Source organism: Drosophila erecta, unplaced genomic scaffold, assembly GCF_003286155.1.
Source record: "Drosophila erecta strain 14021-0224.00,06,07 unplaced genomic scaffold, DereRS2 tig00000055-arrow-pilon, whole genome shotgun sequence".
In the NCBI taxonomy this organism is placed as follows: Eukaryota; Metazoa; Arthropoda; class Insecta; order Diptera; family Drosophilidae; genus Drosophila; species Drosophila erecta.
The window spans coordinates 13,862,579-13,881,327 of NW_020825200.1; the positions used below are offsets into that span (position 1 = coordinate 13,862,579).

An 18,749-nucleotide genomic window follows, 5' to 3' on the forward strand; every position below is an offset into this window, starting at 1 on the left:
ACAAAAAGGCTGACGTTTCATTAATTACCGTGCCTCATAAAAAGCGAGGCAAAGTGCATGTAAATTCTGTGTAGATTGGGAAATTCCCTCGACTATACCTGATCGCTGATAAGAAGGCAGAGAGAAATGGGGAAAAGCTCTTAAATATAGTGAGTGATAGAGCGAGTATCGTTTAGCTTTTCTGTGTGAGCTTTTTTTCGACTATAGACAACTGCGTGTTGGGTTCTGCGATAAGCTAAATAAGTAATTAAGCTGGAATTGCCGGAGCCCATAAATTATTCAAATAATTTGCATTGCATATACTTAGCATAGCAAACTCCAGGAACTGGAATGGCTCGTATTTCAAATGCAAGCCAATCACAATGTACTGAAAACAAAAACACTCACTACTTCAAAGCACCACGAGTGCTGATAAGATAGGTGGCCAAATCGAAGCCAGCCAAAGCTCCATTGAATGAAAAATCGTGTGAAGCTCCAGTACCGAATCAGTCTAGCAAGTGGATTAACCCCGTAACAATGAAATTCCTAAGCGTTTTACTGGCCCTGTGCCTCTTCCTGGCCCTCACCATAACGCCAATTAGCTGCGATGACGCGGATAAGTTGGAGAAGCCATTCTGTCCCTGTCCCAGGAACTACGAGCCCGTTTGTGGATCCAACCTGGTCACCTACCCAAATCGATGCGAGTTCGATTGTGTACGTCGAAGTGTGGAACGCCAAGGACGCAGTATGGGACTTCTCAGAGCCGGAACCTGCTAAGCCCACAATCCTTTTGACAGAAGAGTCCAAGAAAAATCCAGAAATAAGTGCCTTGTATTAATCATCAATGTGGAAAATATAATAAAAATAAGCTTATCAGCCAGATATTTGGCATTGCATTTGATAGCGCTTGAACACTTTATCGCCAATACAAATCGTACAAAACGCGACACTGGGAAAAACTAGATCCCACTTTCGAGGGTCGCAGTGATTTATGAACTCAATACTTTCGATCAAGGTACTTTTTGCCACCAAAGATAACAAATAGTGTCTTGCGCGAATTTGTAACATAAATCTTTGATTAGTCACTTTTAATAAACATACACGTACCTTTCACATTATGAACCAGATTTTAAAAACATAATTACTTGTTCATTTATAAATAAAGTGACAATGATTTAAAAGCAATATACTGCATTTTTCTTTTCTTAAGTATTTTGATCAAAATTTAAACAAGTTTTTAGATTGGACACACTTAAATCATAGCTTTAAAACCGGCAAAATAAAAATATTTGAGACCATTTTTCACATTTTATATATTCGTGTTAAGTCAAGTTTTTAATCACAACATATGTGGTTTCATTTCGCAGCCCTAGTAAGACTTCCTATGATATAATTTTTGTTTTATTTGTTGGGAAACATTTGTCTAAATAGAATTCAAGCCAACAATTGGGTCAATAACAAAAACCCAAAAAAGTTCATATATAAAAAAATTCAGTTCTCTGTAGAAAAAGGTTCTTCATCTAATTTATTTCAATTCTGCTCTGATATACAAAAAAAAATAATAATAATTAACGTATTTGATTAGTTAAACGAATTAATTTGCACTGGCATGAAGCATGAAGCTATTGGAAATAAGTACTTTAAAGCCTGAAAAATATTAAGTAATTACAACCATTTGAGATATTTAAGGATTGTTTTACCACTGAATATTTAAACAACATCGTTTGTATTTGTTTTATCTTAAACGATTTCTCCGAAACCAGAACCATAATAATTTATTCCCTGTTCGTGATACAAATGTAAGTGGATATCCAGTTGGCGATATATGTTCCCTTTCCTAGCAACTTCCTTCCCTTACTATGGTAACGTTGAGTCCATTCTTAATTTTACAGTTAAGATGACACTTGTTGTAGGTTTTGTTGTCCGATCCGCACACAGGGATATAGATGAAATGACATGGGCAAGGAATATGGGGATTTCGGCCCACAACAAGGGCCAAAAGAGCGAACATGCTGAGTGCGATGAAAGCTAGGCAACGCATGGCTATAATGCTAGTTAGGCAAAACTGGAGCTTTCACACTTGATCGCCTCTTATTTATAGATAAACCGGAACCTTCCACCTTCGCAAGTCGTAATTCGCTGGAAAATGTACAGTAATGAACCGTGAATTTGGCACTTCCTGAAGGTCAAAACTATCAGATGCTCGCAGTCTTATTCCTCCGATTGTTCTACCAAGACTGCATTTTAATGTATTTATTACAGACAAGGCTTTATTTGTTTAAATTTAAATTCCTAGTGTCAATCACAACACCCGACAAACATACCTTCATTTCGCCTCCATATTATTATTATTATTTTATTAGTTGGTGGGTAAATTTTTGGCAACATTTGTCCAAATAGAATACAAGCCACCAATTGGGTCAATAACAAAAACTTAAGAAAGTGCACACATAGAAGTTCAGTTCTCTGTAGACAGTTGTTATTCATATAATTTACTTCAATTCCGGCTTTGTTAGACCAATTGAATGGAAATCAATATTTTTTTATTTAAATAGATTACTTAGCATTGACGTAAAACTATTGGAAATAAATACTGAAAAGTCTGATAAAATAATAAATACTTAACTTTGGAAATATTTAAGAAATAGGTTGACTGTGCCAGTTAAACAGTTTCTATTTGTATTCTACCTATGCGGTAAACAAAACCGTTCGTTTAAACACAGTTTAAGCTTCGGACTAAGTTTATTATTCACATTTTATCAAACAAATGTTGACGATCACCAGTTCCGAACCATGTTCCGTTTCCTAGCACCTTTCCCTCTTTACTATGAAAGTGGAGCTTCTGTTGTTGACTGCACATTTGAATTCGCACTCGTTGGAATACGTCACGAAGTCCGATCCGCACACAGGATTATAGATGTCAGGACATATGCAAATGAGCTCGGATTGCTGGCCCACAGCCAGGGCCAAAAAGGAAAACAGGCTGAGTGCGATGAGAGCTAGGCAACGCATGGCTATAATGCTAGACAGGCTAGTCTAGAGTGCACCTTTCAAACTTGATCGTCACTTATTTATAGATATTCAGAGCCTCTAGAACCAGAAGCCGTAGTTTGGTGGAAAAGCTACAGCAACAAAGCGTGGCAAAAGTAGTTTTTCAGTGGAAAAGGTTGTAATGAAATAAATACGGTTGTAATTTTAAATAAACTAAAAATACAATTTGTAAAATGCACCATTGGTCTCGGACTCAATGGGGATTGCCCATCATCTAGAGGCCATGGCGTATACGCAATATTAGACATGAGCAAACGAAACTGGAATCTTTTTATAAATATATTGAAATATGTGTATATATACACGCTTATTGTTCCTAGTTCGCTCGTTGCTCGCAGCTGCTGGCCTTGGAATCTTTCGCACAAAAAAATCTTTTTTAGCCTGGCCTAATAAAATCCTTCCAACGCACAAAAGCAATTTCAGTCTAATCTTGTAGTGCCAAAGGAGGCAGCTTAGCCTGGTCGAATCAAAGCAGAGGATATTACAAGATGAAGCTGAAGAAAAGCTTAAGCGGAAGGAGAATGAGTGGGTATTCCCGGATGCCATAGTGATTGGCAAATGCTCTTTTTATAATGTTTAAATGATTAAGTACACAGTTAAAAAAAATTTAAGTTACTAACATGAATATGAATGGCTGAATGAGAAAGTGTTCCACTTAAAGACAGACAAAGCTTATAAAATACCGGTGACCTTAAGCCAAAGCACCAAGTTTCATTTTGAATATTAATTAATCAAATTTAAACTACTAGTTTGGAGCTATTATAAAAGTGATATATGTTATTTTCGGCACAATTTACGATACGCCCCTTCATTCTCAAAAGCAAAGAAGCAAAGAAGTATTCCGACCCTTTTGGCCAAGAAGCAAACAAAATACACAACACAAATACACTTTTGCTAAGCCCGACAGTATTAGAAACGAGGGATTTGCAGCAAGTGAAAGACAACAAAAGGATTTGGGGCTCACATAGATGTGTGCACAAGCGGGGATAGTTTGAATACTGATTGCCACCCAGAAACCTGTTGGATCCCACGCTGAAATGTAGATGCACGTTGGAATAACATTAGTTAAACAGTTGAAAACTCGTTTTAATGTTGTTTCGCGCCATCTGATTTTTTTTTTTGTATCTTCATGTATTTAAATGCAATATATTTCATTCAGCATGATTGATAAGAAGCAGAAAGTAATAACACTTCCATTCGACTTCCATTTTCAGTTGCCAGCACGCCGGAGAGTTTGCCCAGCAAGCGGGACGAGGCAAGTGGTGGGGCGGGCCCCACTGGTGGCACAAGTGGTGCGGCAACGAGCAGCGGTGGTGCAGCGAGCGGTGCAGCGAGTGGGTCAGTTGGAAGTGCAACCGGAACGGGAACCGGGACGGGACCGGGATCGGGATCGGCGTCCGGAGGAGCAGCTGGTGTCAGTACGCCGGCACAAGAAGCCGCCAGTCCCACGGTCGCTGAGCTCAGTGGCAGCGGCTCAAATGCGACAATAAATGGTCAAGTGGCAAGTAAGTAGAGAGCAGCTCATGGCATTTTGCGTCCGTTGTGTCCCCGCTTGTGTGTGCATTATTTTTGCATATTTCATCATCTAAGCCGCCAAGTGCTCCTGGTTTTGTGGCTCTGTGGGGAGGTGGCATTATAATTTCCATTTTGAGGACAGCATACCGCTTGCATAATCCATCCTGCCCAAGCTGCGGAGATTGCGGTGGCTAAGTCGGTTTGACATCGCTCGGAAGTTGCAGGAATTTAGATGGGATAGCAATTCGTGGGTTGTTGTAGCTGGAAACCAAATCGGCTAATTGAAATTGCATTGCAGCGCAGTTGTCTTAATTACATTTTGGCTTAACCCAACTGATTTGGACACATCTAAAGAGCTTATTTTAATCCCAAAATATGGGGGTAATTCACCACTAGAACACCATACCATATATATTTATTAAAAGGCCTTCTTTATCAACGCAAAACTTAAACGTAGCTTACACACATATTAAAAAATAACTAATTTTAATTACGACAAAGTTTGTATTTTTCAATTTAATCATTAAATAATCCTGCAGTTTCAAAGACAATATTTGTTGGGCAACCTGATCATTGCACGTACTTATTTAAACTTACATAAGGAAATCAAATGCGTTGCCAACTAATAGATGCACTGATTAACGTTGATAGCGTTGAACTAAAAACGCAGGCTTGTATTATTGTAAATATGTATTAGGAAAACTGCTGATTATGGTGATACATTATAAAAAAATTTGTTTATTGAATCCAATAATATAGCATGCGCTATTAATGGTAAACTTATTCATATACTCACAAATCGATGTCTGAAAATTAAAGGCGACACATCGAATAGCATAGAACTAGGGGATAAAACTAACTTCCAAACAACTATTAATAATGATAGAACCATTAGTAAATCTTTTTGCTTAGCCCTAAAAAGAGCAAAACCTTTTTCTTCTGGTTACATGATTACTGATCACAAGCGTTCACCGAATTTATTTTCCCGCTGGCCACATATTAAATCTTTTATCCCAGCACACGCCACCAAAATATTGTACACAAAAAGTAGAACCTTCCTTTTGGTTCACCCCGTTTGCCAAATCCAAAACAGCGAACACAAAAAGTGCAATGGGAATGTAGCAATTCATGGTCGCCGAATAAAGTGAACATCACCTGATGGTAATCTGAATTATATAGCCATAAGCCAGGAAATCGTTAGAACTTAGAGCGTTAAGTCCCTGATTTCGAGCTATATTAGCAGTTCTTAATTTAGCATATTTTAGCTAGCAAATGCCAACCAGGCAAATCACTAAATGTGCTGAAAAATATTGATTTAGGCCTTCAGGTAGTGAAGTGAATCGATTAAGCCATTAAACAAATATAATTTTAAATGTATATATGTACATATATGGTACTTACTAGCATAAATCAGAAAATTATAATTTTAGCTGAACATATCTAGTAAAAGACTTAGTTTTAAGTTAAACTGGCCCGTTTTGTTCCAAATATATTTATGCTAGATAACATTATTTTATGTTACGTCAGTAGGTGGAAACCTAAACTATCTAAGTGTATAAAAAAGATTGATGGTGGGCCATCGATCATGTTACCAGTTGCGAAACGCACTTTATGCGGCCATCAGCCCATTTAATTGCCGGCAATTTCCACCACCGCGTTCTCATGGGTCAAAACAAGCGGAATTGGGTTTTCGGGCGTAAGGCGATGCCAGGTGGGGATAGCAGAGCATTTTCCTCCGGTTCCCCCAACATTGTGGGGTAAAATGAAGCGTTGAAAGTCATTAAGGACGTGAAGAGGCGCCAGTAAAAGGAGCATAAAACATTTCATCCCAAAAACTCGACTCGATAAAGAGCCCGCGCATCTAGCAGTTAAGCGAAGGAATCTCGGGTGTAACATAAATTTAAGTGCAGCATAAAGCGGATTTTATGACTGCCCCATCACCTTTCTCCCGGGCTGCTTGCACTGTCAAAATAAATGGAATGCAGTTAAGATTCTCGACACTCCGTTCTTCTGGGGCAGCTACACGGATTGCACCCCCACCTAGCCACCTTGCCACTTGACAAACACCCACCCACAGATAAATCCTTTGCACTTTTTCGACACACCCAGGATGCCAACTTGGGGCCAACTTAGGGCCAACTTAGGATGATGCCACTCAGCGAACTAGAGGGGGAGTGGGGCCAGGACATGCCTCGGAGGAGGAACTTCTTTGGGGCTTTTGTTCGCTGCTCGTTAAGCATTTTCCCCCCCACTGGGGCTAAACTAAATAAAGAATTCTATGCTACAATGGCCCCAAATGATGGGAATAAATTATTGATTTCTTGTCCATTGCGCCCAACGATTTTTGATCTACAACGGATGAAGAATTGCAAAATCAAAACTAAAAGGTGTCTTTATTTTTTATTCCTGGGTAGCAGAACGTTTTCAGCAGCACAACTTTGTTGGAATTGTATATTAAAATAAAAACAAAGTAATTCACACCATTATATACCTATTGAATCCTATTTTGCATACTTTGTAGCCACTGTACTCGTTTTACCCACACCCCCTGCCTTTTAAGTCCTTTGGGGGCCTTGTGTGCTTCGTTAGATCCCAGTAGGTGCCCCTAATCAATGTGTCAACAGTGAGAGTGATATAGCTATATAAGCAGCAGTCGTTCCTTGGCCTTCACTGAATTCTCCCGGCTTTCTTGCAGGACACGGCTCACTGACGATTATCCGGCGCACAAACAGCCGCAACTTTACCCAATTCGACGGCCAACTGGCATCGCCCTCGACCACCGCCTGCAGCAGCACAGTGCCGGGAATTGGCTTCGCCCAGACGCCGCTCAGTGACCCACTTGCGGAGCGAGTGAGTTTCCGTGCCGGTGGATCCAACGGATCCGCGTCCGCCGGCGACAGCCGATCCAGCAATCAGGCCCCACCAAGCTCCGGACCAGCCGCCACCGCGAAAATGCAGCCATCATCGCCGAATGCCACCAACTATCTGGCCGATAATATTCAGATCTCGTCGGCCAATCTATCGCAAACCGAAATGGTCGCGGGTCGCGAATCGGCCGACTATACCAACATGCACTCGATTAACTTGGGCGTCGCCAACAACTCGTTACTGCGGGGCGACACCGATATTCCGCAGGAGTCGGGACACTCCTTCGAAACGCCCTCGAATATGTCCTTCGCCGCCGGGCAATGGGATACGGAGAGTTTGCCGCCAGTCGACACGCCAGATGCTCTTAACAAAGCGGCCGGGAGGTAAGTTCGTGCCTATCAAAGGCATAGTATTAATCCAAAACAGCTCTTACCGCGGTACACGAAAATAGACAGAAAAAGCCTAGTGACGATCGCACCTTTGACGTACAAGGCTTGTGACGAACATTGTTCTCTATCCTCTAAGATGAAATACCTGCCTGTGTGTAGGCAAGCAGACCATGGTTACGTGGTGCACAGCTTGGACTGATCCGGATAGAATAAAATGTTCAGGCCCGATCGACACTAGTTATAAACCAGGCGCCAGAAATGGTATAGAATAGTATACGAGTACTTAAGGCGGTACATTTGAATTTCACGTTTTAGGCTCGGTAGTATTTTGCTTTCGAGCTCATTACCACTAGACATTCTATTCGTTCTGTATATGCCATTGTTAATGTTTATTATTATTTATTTATTAGCATCTTCCTCTCTTTTCAAAAGTAACATCCTTAACTAGCGCTGCACAATTGAGTTCGCATAAGTTGTTGTAGGTGACGTTGTCCGATCCACAGACAGGTCGATAGAGCCTTGGGCAGGGGCAAAGGGGTCTTGTGACTTGGGCGCCAGTCAGGACCAGGACTGAAAGCAGGCACAGAGCGATGAAAATCGGGATACGCATGGCTTTCGTTTTGCACTGATCAGATACGAATGGCACACAATCGGCCACAAATAGGCGTCTTATACATTATGCAGCCGGAAGTGCTTCATTCTGTAGGCGATACATTTTAATTTTACGTATTAGGGTATGGCAGAGTAATTTGAGATAGACGGACGCTTCACACAGATTCATGTGTATTGGTACACACATTATTTTTACCTAACAATTGGTAACAACTAATTTGCTCGCAATAGATGCCTTTGTACGTTCAAAAGTTAAACGTGACCTTGCATTTATTTTCTCTTTCTGACATATTCGTCATCTAATTTTTTGTTCATTTTCTGTTGAAAGCGTTTAGTAGTTATGCAACCAAAGTGGTAATTTTTTATTTTATTCAAGGGGTTCCCTTTGAGAACTATTGCTGCGACAGCGTCCTAATTTGACTTTCGTAACATTTTTTTGGCACCTGAGCCAGCAACCGTTGGCGTATGTGTTGTTGTCCGATCCGCACACAGGGTAATAATTCAAAGGACATATGCAAGGTGGCTTAGGCGAATTGGCAGTCGATTGGCCCAAAAGTGCCAGGAAGCTCAGCGCGATCAGGACTGCACAACGCATGTCTGTAGCGGAAGACTGGTGGTTCACCAGGCGGTCACACATTTTTATAAAAGCCCCGAGAAACTATACACTAATGCAATATACCCTAGGTATTCCAATTTATCACGTTCTGGTATAGTGTCACGGTACATTGGTTCAATTATGCCGCCTTGACCAATTGTAGCTAACGAAGAACTACGAACAACAAGGCCTATTCCACACTTACTTTCTTCCCTGAATTGCAAATTTGGACTCCATAATTCAAAAGGCTTATCATTTAATCAATTCGCGCCTATCTTACCGAAATTCTTCTTTTATACTTATTTTATCACAACGTAAAGCACGGATTTTTAAATGAATCTTATTTGTGCCGAAGGCTGGAAGTTAAGCATATACACTAAAGGCGATGTTAACAAATAATATTTTTGTTTAATGCTTTTCTTATTCTACGTTATCAAAATGAAGAAAATATACGATGATGAATTCCTTCTTATGTCTTCTTATATTACTCGAATTTTATTTATACATGTGTGCATATATTCCTTCCTGCGGCAGAGTAATACTCTGTCATATTTACCAATTCACATTACAGCACTTATGATTTCTTCAATTCCACAGAATACGCAGTCTCCTCCGCCGCATGGATCATGAGGCAGTTGCCTACGAGGACATGCAGCGAAATCTCCACTACGCGGCTCGTGTGCTCGAGGCCGTCTTCATAGACGAATCAAGGTAGGTGAAAGTGGCGCCCCTAGGCTGCACAGATATATTCCCAAAGAACCAAACATTCTGCAAGCTTCTTGGCGAGCTAGCCTAACCAAGAGGATAGCGAGTCGACTGAGTCGAAGTGATCTGTGGACAACTCTGCTTCAGCTTGGGCTTCTTTGGGGCTCCCATCGAATTGGTGTAGGCCTGGTTAAGCATTTTTAGTAGGGCCCAAAATAACTGTAATGCTGCGTAGTTTCAAAATTTCGGATTTGCACCCCAGGCAAGCTTTCCCTTCAGCGATAACCCAGTCCAATCACCCATCATCAAGTCATCCAGTTTCGCTATATAATAAACATACTCCTAAGAGACGAACGAAGGTTCGAGGTCCTTGTTATACCTACTGAATGTATACATATATCTGAATATTTTTCTTTTTATATCCGTTCTGTTACTGTTACTGTTACTGTGTGTGTGTCTGTGTTATTGAGCAGAAGCCCCACATCAGGTAAAACAAAGTTGGGGCAGATTGCGTCCTCATCCGTTGGGAGCGAAGAGTAAGTGTTCCCATCGAGCCAACCTTGTCGCTTTGGTTTTGTCGTTAACTCTGTTGATTTGAAACTCTAACATCTCTTCTATAGTAAAACCATACCCGAACTCGCGCCCACATGAATCCAATAACTCACAATAACCACTATTATTCAGCTACTATCTCACCTCTTTCTACTTTCAACTTCTTTCTAACTCTGTTACCGACTTTTTCTATCCTCATTCTTTGTAGTGCTCTCTTCAGTTCGTGTATTTCGACTATCGAGATCTATTTTTTGCCTTGCTCTACCAGTAAAAAAGGAACTCTAGTCCTAGAGCATCATCATAATCCTCACCATCACCATCAATCGTATCTGTACTGTCTTCTATAACTCATCGAACTCATTGCCATAGAACGTTTGCAGAGATCGAGTATTTCTTAGCCATAGCCTAGCCTTACGTAACGTATAACTGTGTACTGTATTCTTCGGATCTTGAGAGTTACTAAGCTAAGGTTAAGACCCCAAACACCGCCCCTAACGAATCGCAGCACCGTATTTTATTAAAGAACTGTCTCTAACTCAATTCTCGGTGTCTTACTTATGTGCTCGCCATTTCTTTCGGTGTATTGCATTACGTCTACTCCATTCGTTTGTCAATTCGCCAGATGGAATTCTCTGTGTGCTTCTACTGAATTTAATCCGTTCTCTTCTTCTCTGCTATAACTTCGCCTTTGAATTCGACATACAACTTTAAGTAGAATATTTTTGAAGGCCTGAAATCGGAATAATATTTTTTAGGATTTTTCCGGGACTCAGCATTCCAGCTAGCAAAATCTCCACCATACAGCATTGTTAGCTTGAGTACTGGGCCTCCTCACTTTTTCTTTTATTGATTTAGAAAATGTTCAAATCGTATTCCGGTAAGCAAAATCATTTTACAACCCGATTTTGGTTCGCTTCACAGCCGCAAAAGTGTACTCTCCGCAAATACAAGCCCAATGCATCAGTGCATTTTTATTATTTACCACACTTTCAATTAAATCCCCTCCAAACCACACCCGAATGTCATCTGCATATGCATGGAGTATGCGGCATCCATTGTATTCAGGTGGCGGGGAACATGAATTAATAAACATTTTTCTACCTACCGACCCACACATGACACGATTCTTCGATTTACATGGCCAAGTGAGGCTGAGTAGAAAGTCGTTTTCCCATTTATTTTAATGTTTTTCCCGAGACAGCTCTCAAAGTTAAGGAGTTAAGTTCGATTACCATTTGGCCTACTTTTTGTTTTAATTCGGAGTTGATGCACTTTTAAATCTTGCCCTAACAGATGAAATTGAATTTTGTAGTAGGCAAGCAATTATGTTTAAGCATTTTTATTTTTACAATTTTTGGATAAAGGAAGGGCGAAATTTAAAACAAAAGGCTAATTGACAGATCTTTTGTTTATATATCTTCGTGGGAAAAGTCGAATTCTCTGCCCCAACTAAACCCAAAAGCTTTATCACAATCTCTCAACTGACGTTCTATTTATATATTCTTTCTTTCTATTGCCAAAACTATTTACCTAAAAAAAATACATGAAAACTTGTACACAAAACACACAATCAATCCGAATGCTATGCAACATCAAATCAACGTGGTGTCTCGTAACCGAAAATTGCCCATTCGCACCGGTTCGCTGTTACTCACTGCCAACTGCTGGGCGCCGAAAAACTTGACCGCCTTGCCACTCGAAACTGGCCACTAAATCTGCAGGGGGGGCTGCAATGGGAACTGCAAGAACCTGAACTGCAATCGCCACAGCCACGGACGAGATGACCAGCAGCAGGACAACAACAACTCGAACAGCAGTTGCAGCCTGCAGGAGGCGACGCCTGGGGGTGCAGGTGCAGGTGCAGGTGGAGGTGCGAGTGCCAAGCCAGCCGCTGACAACCAGGACAGCATAGAGTGTCGCACCAAGGGCGTTTCCCAGGCCCCGCAGACCCACAGTGGCCCAACGGGTCCGCCATCCACCACCGCGAGCGAAACAGTCGCACCACCTGCCCCTAAGCTTCAACCCGCCCTGGAAACCGTGAGGGAATCGGTGATGGAGGAGAGTCCTTCGAAGGATCCCGGCGACAAGGGACCTACAACGCCCCACCCCACCACCACCACCTCCACACCCAGCACCTCCTCCAGCGCAACCACGGAGCCAAGTGCCAAGGCGGCCGAGAGTCAAGCGGGAAGTGCCGGCAGCAGTGGCAGTTGCAGTAACCCAGCGACGGTGCACCGGCAACGGCGCCTAAGGACACCCACCTGGGCCAGGTCCATGTCGACGAACAAAACGTACTTGAAATTTGATTTCTAAGCTAGACTAACGTTATCCGTTGCGCCTCTTCAGTTCGTTCGATTTGCCTTTATCGTTTCACGTTTGCGTTAACAAGCCAACAACAACAACTACACAGCTCCAGAATGAACTACTTTCTCCTATACTAGTATATATACACACATAACTCTATGAACTCTGTCTCTCTAACTCTCTATCTCTCCTCTATCCAATCTATCTGTCTGCCGACCTCTGTCTGCGATTTCCACTGCTGTAATCTTCTGTCTAGCCTCTGTCCCCTCCCCAAATCTTTTGCTCGCTTCTATTGTAAATAACTATTTTATCCTAGACTAATCAAAAAAAGGACACTTGTTTCGTTCCCCACCCGCTCTCTGCGTGATTGTAAATGTTTCGTTGTCGCGATTTGACAAAATAAAACCAAAAAATATATAATTACTACGTGATATTTTTAAATATTTCCAATAAACGTAGTAAGCTTTTGAGGGCGTAAAAACTGGAAGATGTGATAGTTTCCCATAATATATTTAAAATGATTTAAAAGAGCTTCATGTAAAGCCTTGGGTAAAAATAAATTCTTTTCATTTTATGAATTAAACGATTTCTGGAAAACTTTAACTTCCACTTTTTACACCACTCACAAGCAGCAACTCTCCTAGTCTTGTCGACCAGTGTCATTTTGTGAATACATGTACAAAGTTTGAATACCGCACATGAATCCATGGCATGTTACTTGTCCTACATTTGTTTGTTTTCTTTATTAAAAAAAACTAGCATGCGCATGTGTTTGTCGTTTTTGAAATTTTCAACTTTCCCGCCTAAGTGTAAACTAATTTTTGCCAACACTGGCCAGCTGATCGTGACCAGGTGGCCACGCTACGCAATGGTAAGACCGTACTGCCCGCAATGTCTCGATATTTTACGCGATCCGTGACTGGGGTCACACTATTGCCGCCAAAAAAAACATTTTTTACTCGCCTCGTTATTTAAACATTTAAAATAGCAATATCGCAAAGTTTATTGAAGACGGGCGCCTGATTTGGGGTTCGTTTAACCGTGTAAACGTGCCGCGCGTTCGAAATGAGCAGTGATAAAGTGAAAAACGGCAACGAGCCCGAAGAGTCGGAGGAATCATGTGGCGTGAGTAGCGAATGACAAATGGCTATGCGAACGGAGAACTAATGGATCTTTTGGGGCTTATGGGGGCTGCAGGATGAGTCCGCCAGTTACACCACCAACAGCACCACCTCGCGCAGCAAGTCCCCGTCATCCAGCACACGGAGCAAGCGCCGCGGACGCCGGAACACCAAATCGAAGCCAAAGAGCCGCGCCGCCTACAAATACGAGTAAGAAATGCAATTTCTGCACTGGCAACTGATTCTGAACCGATTCCACCTCCAAATGCCTACTGCAAAGCACCCACGTGAAGGAGAATCACGGAGCCAACATCTTCGGCGTGGCCTTCAACACGCTGCTGGGCAAGGAGGAGCCCCAGGTCTTCGCCACGGCGGGCAGCAACCGGGTGACCGTCTACGAGTGCCCTCGCCAGGGCGGGCTGCAGCTGCTCCACTGCTACGCAGATCCGGATGTGAGTCGCCAGGATGCACAAGCAATTTCAAGGCCCTATTGATCAGTTGGCTATAGTTAGGGCATCTTATGTTGAGAATCGCTTAGCTCAGTCAACGTTTAAAATGGGTCATCGATTTTGTTCTCCGTTTTAATGGCTATTTAATGGTCATTTAATGGTCATTTGCACTTTCACGAGCTATTCATTCTCCATTTGGTTTCGCAATATCCAGAAACTAGCACCTCCAGTTAGGATTTGATTATGAGCTTTAAAGCTGTTTTTATTCCATGTGCGTCAATTCTGAAAACAGACGAATTCATAGCAAATTAAATTCATTTGGTTGTAGGCAGCAATCTTTTAAGTAAAAGATGTTAGTGTTCAGCCAAAATAACTGAAAATATGGGCCGAAAACCATTTTACACACTCGAAATATACCAACAAAACTTGAATTCACTTCACAGCCCGATGAGGTATTTTACACCTGCGCCTGGTCGTACGACCTGAAGACCTCTGCCCCGCTTTTGGCAGCGGCTGGATACCGCGGAGTCATCAGGGTGATTGACGTCGAGCAGAACGAGGCGGTGGGCAACTACATCGGTCATGGACAGGCCATTAACGAGCTGAAGTTCCATCCGCACAAGCTGCAGCTCTTGCTGTCGGGCAGCAAGGATCACGCGATAAGACTGTGGAACATCCAGAGCCACGTGTGCATCGCCATCTTGGGCGGAGTGGAGGGACATCGCGATGAGGTGCTGTCCATTGACTTCAATATGCGTGGAGATCGCATTGTTTCGAGCGGCATGGATCATTCGCTGAAACTGTGGTGTCTGAATACGCCCGAATTTCATCACAAGATCGAGCTGTCGAACACTTTTAGCCAGGAGAAGTCGACCCTGCCTTTCCCCACGGTGACCAAGCATTTCCCCGACTTTTCTACGAGGGATATACACAGGAATTACGTGGACTGTGTGCAGTGGTTTGGCAACTTTGTGCTCTCCAAGTCCTGCGAAAATGCCATTGTCTGCTGGAAGCCGGGCCAACTCCATCAGAGCTTCGAGCAGGTGAAGCCGAGCGACTCCTCCTGCACGATCATCGCGGAATTCGAGTACGACGAATGCGAGATCTGGTTCGTGAGGTTCGGCTTCAACCCGTGGCAGAAGGTGATCGCCCTGGGCAACCAGCAGGGCAAGGTGTATGTGTGGGAGCTGGATCCCAGCGATCCGGAGGGCGCCCACATGACCACCCTGCACAACTCGCGCAGCGTGGCCACAGTGCGTCAGATCGCCTTCTCCCGGGATGCCAGCGTGCTGGTCTACGTGTGCGATGACGCCACCGTGTGGCGATGGAACCGCAGACAAACGACTTCCATCTAATGGCGCACCAGGGCGCAACCACAAACCAAATCTCACGTGGCCAAAACTTACAACATTTCCCTCGATTAGTTCCTAGTTGGTTAGCCTTAAGGTAGAATTACAGTGCGCACTGCCTCAAATTATGTCTAATAAATCCAATTAATAGTTGGGTGAGGTTTAAATATGTTAAATGGGCTGCATCGCCTGTAAAATCGAAGAACGAACAGTTGTTAGTTCAATTTTAGTTCTGTTTGCTACTGATTCCTTTATTTATTGCACATAAAGTGAAGACAATTCCATGTTTACCTCAGATTAAAGATGTATTATCTGGAATTCATGCTGCTGCTCTTTAAGCAACGTAATGTAAACGTCTTCGAGTTGGCTGAGTGTCCCCAGTTGGCAATTCTAATTGTGAAACAAAGCAAAGCTCCGCACAACAAATGGCTGCTTCCATTGCTGCGTCATTTATATGCATTGCTGCACTGCCATCCAGCTCCAATCTGCTGCCTTAGCCCGGGTGGAGATGTGGGGATAAGCGCGACGAAATTGAAACTGCCAGCGGGAAAGTCATCCCCAATCGGGATGAGTGAGTAACCAAGCGGCGAACGGCGAACGGCGGACGGCGATCCCAACCAGCCATAACAGCTCCCAGCAGACTGATTAGGCGAGCAGCGCAGAGTGCCACAATGATTTGCCATGCCCTAGCTGAATTTTTATTGAATGCTCTCGTCTGACGAAAGTGCAGACCATTTCCATCATGGCTTTTTCGGGCGCCTCTAATGGAGGTTTATGAAAATAGCTTGTTTCATGGCGATGGGTATTTTGCTGGGGTTCCCAAATGGACCACTACGTCTGCAACATACACATGAAATGGAAATTATGCGAAAGGTTTAGCCGTATTTTTCATTTGGTGTGCAAACACGCACATATAAAGTTCGCTTTCCATATTTTTCCTGCGGTTTTATGGGCCATTCTAAACTACTGGCATTTAGCTGGATGAAAACGCATGTATTTCTAGATTTTTTGTATTCTATTTCAAGCAGTAGCATGTTAGGGTATTCGACAGTCTTGGGCATGGCAAACGTTTATTTTGGCTCACATCTTTCTTGGCTGATTGGGTTTGGCATCTTCTTTGTCCGCCGCTCGCTGGCCGCACTTCTTTGATCTGGAAACCGGGTCCGTTCCACTCCACTTGGTGGTTGTGAGTAATTAGCTGGAGTTGACTCGCAACGACTTGGCATCGGCATTAAGTTGTCGAACTGGGCGATGATTCCCAGAACTCGTCGGGGCTTTAGCCTTGACACGCAAAGGCCAGCTAATCCGGAGCCATTGTTCTAGTTTTCTTCTTTCGGGCCATAAATTAAATTGGCCAGCGAAGTGGGGAAGCGGATCGCTCTTGCTCCTTTTGGGCGCTGCATTATTTTTGTCATCCGTACTTGTTTGTCTGTCTGTCCAGATGCAACTCGGCACGCTCCTCGGCCACCAGCTCCACACACGTCCTCAGCTACGCCCGTCGCCACAGTCACATCCACGAGAACGACTACGACCACTCCAACAAACGACGCATCATCCGCCTGCGGTTTGTCCACCCACTCCGCCATATTCCACGCTGTCTGTTTTGATGTGGTTGCACTCGAAAAAATAGCACTAGCTTCAGCAAAAAAATATTACATATTTGAGGTAGTATTTGATTTCTTTAAAATCAGTTATAGTTGGTACAAAGAGAAGGTTCTAGAACAACTTGAAAAACGTGTTTTTTCAAGACTCTTTCGAAAAAGTAACTATTGCTAATATTAAAACATCAAAAACCTTTTTGCTAAACTGTGAATATACCTCGAAATGTACACATGCTGGCTACTGCATTTCTTCGAGTGCATTTGTGTGATTGCTTCTGCTGTCTGTTTTGTGTGCTCACTCGCAAAATACGCAATTACCCGCACCCTGCACCACGTCACCACGAATCCGAGTCTGAATCTGAATCCGAATCCCACACCGATGATGATCTGCGTCTGCCACTTGTCGGTCCAAAAATTAATCAAGCCAAGAGCCGCGCCGCCGACCAGGAGGAGCTGGAATCGGGAGTAGCTGCGTGCTCCGCTTGGCGGAGGCTGTCACTTTAATGCGGTTTACATGTGCCGTCGACACCGAAATTAGTTAAGCGTGTCAGTTTTTGGCAAAGCTCACAAGTCAGCCAGTTTGGGGGGTTGGGCAACTGTTTCCACTAAAAGCCCCAGGAATCAGGCCGAGAAAATCCCGGAATTAGGTACTAAGCTCTTAAAAGCGGGGCGTTGTGTGCGCCCACTTTCGATTTATGAAGACAAATCGTCAAAAAGACTAGGAATTTCCAGAGAGCCAAAAATTACTTGGATCTGAGGAGCTCCAACCCGGAGGAGAATGAGAAAAGTATTCCCCAGGGGAATATATGTACTGGTAATCAGCGGCATTTTTAAAGGTGAATATTTTGTGAAGAGCTGCAAAATATGACAAATAATACTAGTTTAACTGATTCTAAAGGTTCTTTGAATTTAAGTCCAGGGCCACAAAACAGCCAGTAATAAGTACCATCGAAGTTTATTGCTCTTCAAAATTACAAGTTCCCATTCGATTAGCATATCTGCCAACAGTGCAGACCCATAAAAAGCCAATATCCAAAGTATCTTATCACTGCCGCTGTCGCTGACGCAATTTTGACTTTGTTTAATTATGATAAAAACAAATAGCAATAAAACTTCGAAAAAGCAAACTGCGAACTGCAGGAATCAGCAACTCTCTAAAATTTTGAGGCAGACAGATATAGAACTGCGCATGTGAGTGTCGTAATCAACGGCCAGATATCTATTGTTTAAAAACTCACAAATTAAATGCCATTTTGCGGCTTCATTCATGCCGATAAGGTGGTAAAAAGTTCAATGTGTTTTCGTTTTCGGACGAAATAGTAGTGCAAAATATGTGAAGAAGGGGCTGTCAGTCCGTCAGTCACCGCAAATAAATAGCAATTATTCAATAAATCACACTTAAAGGCAAATTCTGCAGCTATGCCGCAGCGGAGGCGGCAGCGGCGAGAGGGCGTGGCAAGCAAGTAATTGGAACTGTATCATTAATAGTCATTAACTCTGGTTGTCAGGTCCGATTAAGTGATGTATGTGCATTATAATTAAGCGGTTGGCACACACACTCGCACCAGCAGCAGGCGCCAATTAAAATTGCGCAAAATATTGAAATGAGTCAGAAAAAAAAAAAAGAAGCGCCCATCGACCGCTTAGAAATTGGGTCAA

At 42.9% G+C, this 18,749-nt stretch overlaps 6 protein-coding genes across 8 annotated transcripts in view; 3 read left to right on the top strand and 3 right to left on the bottom strand.

Moving 5' to 3' along the window:
* LOC6542743 (calcium/calmodulin-dependent 3',5'-cyclic nucleotide phosphodiesterase 1) overlaps positions 1 to 18,749 on the top strand; it is a 116,451-nt gene that overhangs the window by 89,469 nt on the left and 8,233 nt on the right. For 2 of the 3 annotated variants that reach the window (XM_015158961.2, XM_015158963.2), the window contains 4 exons: positions 4,245 to 4,535; positions 7,241 to 7,796; positions 9,607 to 9,720; positions 11,988 to 12,557. In XM_015158961.2, coding sequence (XP_015014447.1) covers positions 7,498 to 7,796; positions 9,607 to 9,720; positions 11,988 to 12,557 — 983 coding nt within the window. In that variant the 5' untranslated portion in view covers positions 4,245 to 4,535; positions 7,241 to 7,497. The remainder of the gene's footprint in view (positions 1 to 4,244; positions 4,536 to 7,240; positions 7,797 to 9,606; positions 9,721 to 11,987; positions 12,558 to 18,749) is intronic. The other variant, XM_026978967.1, reaches the window with a different exon arrangement.
* On the top strand, positions 283 to 1,164 carry LOC6542271 (trypsin inhibitor ClTI-1). The gene has a single exon (XM_001969772.3). It carries the CDS (start codon positions 517 to 519, stop codon positions 754 to 756), a length of 240 nt encoding a protein of 79 aa, XP_001969808.1. The 5' UTR covers positions 283 to 516; the 3' UTR covers positions 757 to 1,164.
* On the bottom strand, positions 2,661 to 3,106 carry LOC113564096 (ovomucoid-like). Its single transcript, XM_026978969.1, has one exon. The coding sequence runs from the start codon at positions 2,989 to 2,991 to the stop codon at positions 2,785 to 2,787; it is 207 nt and encodes a 68-aa protein (XP_026834770.1). The 5' UTR covers positions 2,992 to 3,106; the 3' UTR covers positions 2,661 to 2,784.
* Positions 5,184 to 5,706, bottom strand: LOC113564098. The gene has a single exon (XM_026978971.1). It carries the CDS (start codon positions 5,673 to 5,675, stop codon positions 5,523 to 5,525), a length of 153 nt encoding a protein of 50 aa, XP_026834772.1. The 5' UTR covers positions 5,676 to 5,706; the 3' UTR covers positions 5,184 to 5,522.
* Positions 8,164 to 8,452, bottom strand: LOC113564097 (ovomucoid). Its single transcript, XM_026978970.1, has one exon. The coding sequence runs from the start codon at positions 8,410 to 8,412 to the stop codon at positions 8,209 to 8,211; it is 204 nt and encodes a 67-aa protein (XP_026834771.1). The 5' UTR covers positions 8,413 to 8,452; the 3' UTR covers positions 8,164 to 8,208.
* LOC26526425 (polycomb protein esc) lies at positions 13,330 to 15,784 on the top strand. The gene is made up of 4 exons (XM_015160018.2): positions 13,330 to 13,695; positions 13,768 to 13,901; positions 13,972 to 14,143; positions 14,584 to 15,784. Exons 1-4 carry the CDS (start codon positions 13,636 to 13,638, stop codon positions 15,493 to 15,495), a joined length of 1,278 nt encoding a protein of 425 aa, XP_015015504.1. The 5' UTR covers positions 13,330 to 13,635; the 3' UTR covers positions 15,496 to 15,784.

Bases quoted from the DNA above. Each gene is read 5' to 3' on its own strand.
- LOC113564096 (XM_026978969.1), bottom strand. From the start codon at position 2,991: ATGCGTTGCCTAGCTCTCATCGCACTCAGCCTGTTTTCCTTTTTGGCC.
- LOC6542271 (XM_001969772.3), top strand. From the start codon at position 517: ATGAAATTCCTAAGCGTTTTACTGGCCCTGTGCCTCTTCCTGGCCCTC.
- LOC113564097 (XM_026978970.1), bottom strand. From the start codon at position 8,412: ATGCGTATCCCGATTTTCATCGCTCTGTGCCTGCTTTCAGTCCTGGTC.
- LOC113564098 (XM_026978971.1), bottom strand. From the start codon at position 5,675: ATGAATTGCTACATTCCCATTGCACTTTTTGTGTTCGCTGTTTTGGAT.
- LOC26526425 (XM_015160018.2), top strand. From the start codon at position 13,636: ATGAGCAGTGATAAAGTGAAAAACGGCAACGAGCCCGAAGAGTCGGAG. The intron at 13,902-13,971 runs GTAAGAAATGCA...CCTACTGCAAAG, and splicing joins CGCGCCGCCTACAAATACGA to CACCCACGTGAAGGAGAATC. The intron at 14,144-14,583 runs GTGAGTCGCCAG...TTCACTTCACAG, and splicing joins ACTGCTACGCAGATCCGGAT to CCCGATGAGGTATTTTACAC.